This window comes from Nerophis ophidion, linkage group LG15, assembly GCF_033978795.1.
Source record: "Nerophis ophidion isolate RoL-2023_Sa linkage group LG15, RoL_Noph_v1.0, whole genome shotgun sequence".
In the NCBI taxonomy this organism is placed as follows: Eukaryota; Metazoa; Chordata; class Actinopteri; order Syngnathiformes; family Syngnathidae; genus Nerophis; species Nerophis ophidion.
In genome coordinates this window covers 51,468,965-51,476,346 of record NC_084625.1, presented here as the reverse complement: position 1 = coordinate 51,476,346, position 7,382 = coordinate 51,468,965, and the positions used below count along the sequence as shown (strand labels likewise).

The 7,382-nt window shown below is 44.1% G+C and overlaps 1 protein-coding gene across 4 annotated transcripts in view; it reads left to right on the top strand.

Annotated features, from left to right (window-relative positions):
• Positions 1–7,382, top strand: part of itgb1a (integrin, beta 1a) — a 122,815-nt gene that overhangs the window by 94,255 nt on the left and 21,178 nt on the right. For all 4 annotated transcript variants that reach the window (XM_061922354.1, XM_061922355.1, XM_061922352.1 and 1 more), the window contains exons 10-12: positions 1,948–2,088; positions 2,173–2,375; positions 5,763–6,001. In XM_061922354.1, coding sequence (XP_061778338.1) covers positions 1,948–2,088; positions 2,173–2,375; positions 5,763–6,001 — 583 coding nt within the window. The remainder of the gene's footprint in view (positions 1–1,947; positions 2,089–2,172; positions 2,376–5,762; positions 6,002–7,382) is intronic.

The window sequence follows — 7,382 nt, the reverse complement described above, 5'->3', positions numbered from 1 at the left end:
CGTGAATGCGTGGGTTCCCTCCGGGTACTCCGGCTTCCTCCCACCTCCAAAGACATGCACCTGGGGATAGGTTGATTGGCAACACTAAATTGGCCCTAGTGTGTGAATGTTGTCTGTCTATCTGTGTTGGCCCTGCGATGAGGTGGCGACTTGTCCAGGGTGTACCCTGCCTTCCGCCCGATTGTAGCTGAGATAGGCGCCAGCGCCCCCCGCGACCCCGAAAGGGTATAAGCGGTAGAAAATGGATGGACCTTAGAAATACAATAGGGTCCTCTGTCCCTAAGGGACATTCGGTCCCGAATAATGATTTGTCTTTGTTAGAAATATAGCTTGGTCCAATTTGTTCTATATTCTAACAAAGTGCAGATTGGATTTTAACCTATTTAAGACATTTCATCAAAAATATATATTTATTGTGAGAAATCATTAAGATGATCAGTGTTTCCACAAAGATAAATATCATTAATTATTAATATTTACATCGAGTTAAAGGTAAACTGAGCAAATTAGCTATTTCTGGCAATTTATTCAAGTGTGTATTAGGGATTCGGTAACCGAATATATTCGGCCGAATATGGCAAAAAAAGCCACATTCGGCCTTCGGTGGAATGAGTTAAAAACAAGGCCGAATAGTGGCGTGTGACGCAATTTTTTGACGCGGTGACGCAATCAACCAACGTGCAGTGACGTTGGGATATGTTGTGTACCTGTATAAGTGTATGAGGTTACATGCACACACTTATTGAGATTTACTTAAGCCTTCTGTTTACATTATTAGCCTGTTGTGTAGGCTACCTGTATAAGTGTATGAGGTTACATGCACACACTTATTGAGATTTACTTAAGCCTTCTGTTTACATTATTAGCCTGTTGTGTAGGCTACCTGTATAAGTGTATGAGGTTACAAGCACACACTTATTGAGATTTACTTAAGCCTTCTGTTTACATTATTAGCCTGTTGTGTAGGCTACCTGTATAAGTGTATGAGGTTACATGCACACACTTATTGAGATTTACTTAAGCCTTCTGTTTACATTATTAGCCTGTTGTGTAGGCTACCTGTATAAGTGTATGAGGTTACAAGCACACACTTATTGAGATTTACTTAAGCCTTCTGTTTACATTATTAGCCTGTTGTGTAGGCTACCTGTATAAGTGTATGAGGTTACATGCACACACTTATTGAGATTTACTTAAGCCTTCTGTTTACATTATTAGCCTGTTGTGTAGGCTACCTGTATAAGTGTATGAGGTTACAAGCACACACTTAATTGAGATTTACTTGAGCCTTCTGTTTACATTATTAGCATATCTACTGTGGCTAAGCAGACTTTTGCCAAAAGGACAATAATTCATTTGTTGTGGGTTTATCCACTTTAATGCACTTTATTTTCTTTTTGGGAATGCATGTTTTGTTTGAAGGCCTAATATAAATGAAAAACTTTGTGCTTTTTTTTTGAAAAGCAAAGGCTACTGGATTATTAAAAAAATGTTGATATTCAATAAAAAAATACTTGATTTGAAAAACATGTCTAAATATTTAATCTAGGCTATTTATACAATATAAAAAAAATTCATTATTCGGCCTTCAGCCAAGCGTTTAAATTTTATTCGGCTTCGGCCACAAATTTTCATTTCGGTGCATCCCTAGTGTGTATCAAACTGGTAGCCCTTCGCATTAATCAGTACCCAAGAAGTAGCTTTTGGTTCAAAAAAGGTTGAAAAACACCGGTCTATAGTATCGTTCAAGTCCTCATATGTTCATATTTGAACCAGGCATAAAAGATATAAAGTGGGGGGGAAAAAAAAGAGTCCGGATTAATACTCCGCTCGGCTCTTTGTTTATATTCCATTGTCAAAACAAAGCTACCAGATGACATTCCATTGCCGGGAAGAAGAAAGAAAAAAAAAAAAAAGCCTCAGTGTTATCTCTTCTCTGTTTGACAGTCGCTGTCATCCGAGGTCATTCTGGAGAACAGCAAGCTTCCGGAAGGCGTGACCATCGCCTACGCCTCCCGCTGTAAAAACGGACTGGTTAGCGAGGGGGAAAGTGGACGGAAGTGCTCCAACATCTCCATCGGAGACGAGGTGAGGAGGAGAATTGGTTGATTCTTCATCCACGGACTCGATTCCCGGAAGTGACGTCATCGGGCCACATTTCTTTGTCCACAGGTGATGTTCACCATCAGCGTGACGTCTCAGGGCTGTCCCAAGCAAGGCAAGTCCGAGACCATCAAGATCAAACCCTTGGGCTTCACGGAGGAAGTGGAGATCACGCTGCACTTCATCTGCGAGTGCGAATGCCACAAGGACGGCGTCCCCAACAGCGACCTCTGCTACTTCGGAAACGGCACCTATGAGTGCGGCGCCTGCAAGTAAGCCCCGGACCCGCCCCGAATGTTTTTACGGCCCCGGCACAAAAGTTTAAATGGCCTTTCCTTTTTAACAACACTCAGTAAAGGTTTGAAGCCAGGCTGTTGTAACAGGTGGCTTGGCATCATCTTGCTGAAATAAGCAGGGGCGTCCATGATAACAACATATGTTGCTCCAAAACCTGTATGTACCTTTCAGCATTAATGGTGCCTTCACAGATGTGTAAGTTCCCCATGCCTTGGGCACTAATACACCCCCATACCATCACGGATGCTGGATTTTGAACTTTGCACCTAGAACGATCCGGATGGTTCTTTTCCTCTTTGGACTGGAGGACACGACGTCCACAGTTTCCAAAAACACTTTGAAATGTTGGACTCGTCAGAACCACAGAACACTTTTCCACTTTGCATCAGTCCATTTTAGATGAGCCCGGGGCCCAGCGAAGCCGGCGGCGTTTCTGGGTGTTGTTGATAAATGGCTTTAGCTTTGCATAGTACAGCTTAAGTTGTTCGACAGTTCGGGGTCTCCGTGGTGGTATTTTAGTTTTCATATTGCACCATACATGCCTTCCGCCCGATTGTAGCTGAGATAGGCGCCAGCACCCCCCGCGACCCCAAAAGGGAATAAGCGGTAGGAAATGGATGGATGGATGGATTTTCAATGGGAGACAGGTCTGGAGTACAGGCAGGCCAGTATAGTACCCGCACTCTTTTACTATGAAGCCACACTGTTGTAACTTGTGGCTTGGCATCGTCTTGCTGAAATAAGCAGGGGCGTCCATGATAACAACATATGTTGCTCCAAAACCTGTATGTACCTTTCAGCATTAATGGTGCCTTCACAGATGTGTAAGTTCCCCATGTCTTGGGCACTAATACACCCCCATACCATCACAGATGCTGGATTTTGAACTTTGCACCTAGAACGATCCGGATGGTTCTTTTCCTCTTTGGACCGGAGGACACGACGTCCACAGTTTCCAAAAACGCTTTGAAATGTGGACTCGTCAGACCACAGAACACTTTTCCACTTTGCATCAGTCCATCTTAGATAAGCGAAGCCGGCGGCGTTTCTGGGTGTTGTTGATAAATGGCTTTCGCTTTGCATAGTACAGCTTAAGTTGTTCGACAGTTCGGGGTGTCCGTGGTGGTATTTTAGGCTTCATATTGCACCATACATTTTCAATGGGGGACAGGTCTGGACTACAGGCAGGCCAGTCTAGTACCCGCTCTCTTTTACTATGAAGCCAGGCTGTTGTAACAGGTGGCTTGGCATCGTCTTGCTGAAATAAGCAGGGGCGTCCATGATAACTACATATGTGTCTCCAAAAGCTGTATGTACCATTCAGCATTAATGGTGCCTTCACAGATGTGTAAGTTACCCATGCCTTGGCCACTAACTAATACAAGCCTAGAAAAATCCGGATTGTTCCCCTTTGGTCCGGACGACAGGACGTCCACAGTTTTCAAAAACAATTTGAAATTTGGACTTGTCAGACCACAGAGCACTTGTCCACTTTGCATCAGTCCTTTTTATATGAGCTCGGGGCCCAGCAAAGCCGGCTGCGTTTCTGGGTGTTGTTGATAATTGGCTTTAGCTTTGCATAGTTGATCTCGGGTCAAGACAAAATCTTCCTGTGGATTACAATGCATCAAAGAAACCGACACCTTCAGGTCGCTCCCCATCCCACACAGTTGAGTTTTACAAGCCTTTTGATTGGTAAGATCAAAGACAGCTTTTCTCTGCTAATCGGGAACTCATAGAAACACAAAGTTTTGTGATAACTTCGATTCAATTATTCTGACAAAGGATATCACCACTTACTTCACACTCTTGCTCAGCGATTTGGGTCTTTTAAAGCAGCCCTAAGTAACTTTTCAACCTTCATAAAATATTTTCATAACTTTTGGGAGGGTACATGGACTTACAACTAGTTGAAGGACACCTCTGTCAAGGCCTGGGGGCGTCTGTATCGCTCTCACTGGCACAGAGCGACTTTGAACAGGGTGGCAGGAACCCCGCCACACAAAAAAACTACAACTGTGCTGACTTGCTTCACGGCATAGGCCACTCCTCTTTCCCCATTCGTTGCAAAGCAAACACCTATGTGCAATTACTGCTCTCATGGACTCAACTGTAAAACACCCAAAGAAACAAAAAGTTTTGCCTGAGAAGACAAAATGAGAAAGTGGGTCCTTCAGTGGCTTCACGGTGGCAGAGGGGTTAGTGCGTCTGCCTCACAATACGAAGGTCCTGCAGTCCTGGGTTCAAATCCAGGCTCGAGATCTTTCTGTGTGGAGTTTGCATGTTCTCCCCGTGAATGCGTGGGTTATAAATGATAAATGGGTTGTACTTGTATAGCGCAGTTCTACCTTCAAGGTACTCAAAGCGCTTTGACACTACTTCCACATTTACCCATTCACACACACATTCACACACTGATGGAGGGAGCTGCCATGCAAGGCGCCAACCAGCACCCATCAGGAGCAAGGGTGAAGTGTCTTGCTCAGGACACAACGGACGTGACGAGGTTGGTTCTAGGTGGGATTTGAACCAGTGACCCTCGGGTTGCGCACGGCCACTCTCCCACTGAGTGTGAATGTTGTCTGTCTATCTGTGTTGGCCCTGCGATGAGAAGACGACTTGTCCAGGGTATACCCTGCCTTCCGCCCGATTGTAGCTGAGGTAGGTGCCAGCGCCCCCCGCGACCCCGAATGGGAATAAGCGGTAGAAAATGGATGGATGGGTCCTTCAGTCCATCTTGGATGAGCTCGAGCCCCAGCAAAGCCGGCGGCGTTTCTGGGTGTTGTTGATAAATGGCTTTGGCTTTGCATCGTAGAGTTTCAACTTGCACTTACAGATGTGGCGACGGGCTGTAGTTACTGACAACGGTTTTCTGAAGTGTTCCTGAGCCCATGTGGTGATATCCTTTACACACAAATGTCGCTTTTTGATGCGGCAGCTCCTGAGGGATTTTAAGTCACAGGCATTCAATGTTGGTTTTCAGCCTTGCCGCTTACATGCAGTGAGTTCTCCAGATTTCCTTTCGATGATATCACAATTGTAGATGGTGAAATCCCTAAATTCCTTGCAATAGCTGGTTGAGAAATGTGGTTCTTAAACAATTTGCTCTGGCATTTGTCGACAAAGTGGTGACCTTCGCCCCGTCCTTGTTTGTGAACGACTGAGCGTTTCACGGAAGCTGCTTTTATAGCCAATCGTGGAACCGACCTGTTCCCAATTAGCCTGTTCACCTGTGTCTTTTTTGCCACTTGTGCCAGCTTTTTTTAAACATGTCGCAGGCATCGTTTGTGAACGACCGAGCATGTCATCCGAAACGTTTTCCCGCCCCGGCACTAAAGCCCTGTCTTCCCTCGCCCTCGCAGGTGCAACGAGGGCCGGGTGGGCCGGCGGTGCGAGTGCAGCAGCAACGACGTGGCCAACGAGGACATGGACCGCACCTGCCGGCGGGACAACGGCACCGACATCTGCAGCAACAACGGCGACTGCGTGTGCGGCACCTGCGAGTGCAAGAAGAGAGACAACCGCGAGGAGCGCTACAGCGGGCAGTACTGCGAGTGCGACAACTTCAACTGCGACCGCTCGGGGAACAAACTCTGCGGAGGTGAGTCACTCCTGACATTGCTAAGGCGGGATTCGGGTTGTGCGGTATACCCGTACTAGTAAAGTAGCGCCATGCTACAAACCCCGTTTCCATATGAGTTGGATAATTGTGTTAGATGTAAATATAAACAGAATACAATGATTTGCAAATCATTTTCAAGCCATATTCAGTTGAATATGCTACAAAGACAACATATTTGATGTTCAAACTCATAAACTTTATTTTTTTTTGCAAATAATAATTAACTTAGAATTTCATGGCTGCAACACGTGCCAAAGTAGTTGGGAAAGGGCATGTTCACCACTGTGTTACATCACCTTTTCTTTTAACGACACTCAATAAACGTTTGGGAAATGAGGAAACTAATTGTTGAAGCTTTGAAAGTGGAATTCTTTCCCTTTCTTGTTTTACAAACCCCGTTTCCATATGAGTTGGGAAATTGTGTTAGATGTAAATATAAACAGAATACAATGATTTGCAAATCCTTTTCAGCCCATATTCAGTTGAATATGCTTCAAAGACAAGATATTTGATGTTCAAACTCACAAACTTTATTTTTTTTTTGCAAATAATGCGTAACTTAGAATTTCATGGCTGCAACACGTGCCAAAGTAGTTGGGAAAGGGCATGTTCACCACTGTGTTACATCACCTTTTCTTTTAACAACACTCAATAAACGTTTGGGAACTGAGGAAACTAATTGTTGAAGCTTTGAAAGTGGAATTCTTTGCTTTTCTTGTTTTACAAACCCCATTTCCATATGAGTTGGGAAATTGTGTTAGATGTAAATATAAACAGAATACAATGATTTGCAAATCCTTTTCAACCCATATTCAGTTGAATATGCTACAAAGACAACATATTTGATGTTCGAACTCCATCCATCCATCCATTTCCTACCGCTTATTCCCTTTTGGGGTCGCGGGGGGGGCGCTGGCGCCTATCTCAGCTACAATCGGGCGGAAGGCGGGGTACACCCCGGACAAGTCGCCACCTCATCGCAAGGCATGTTCGAACTCATAAACTTAATTTTTTTTTGCAAATAGTAATTAACTTAGAATTTCATGGCAGCAACACGTGCCAAAGTAGTTGGGAAAGGGCATGTTCACCACTGTGTTACATCACCTTTTCTTTTAACGACACTCAATAAATGTTTGGGAACTGAGGAAACTAATTGTTGAAGCTTTGAAAGTGGAATTCTTTCCCATTCTTGTTTTACAAATCCCATTTCTATATGAGTTGGGAAATTGTGTTAGATGTAAATATAAACAGAATACAATGATTTGCAAATCCTTTTCAAGCCATATTCAGTTGAATATGCTACAAAGACAACATATTTGATGTTCAAACTCATAAACTTTATTTTTTTTTTGCAAATAAT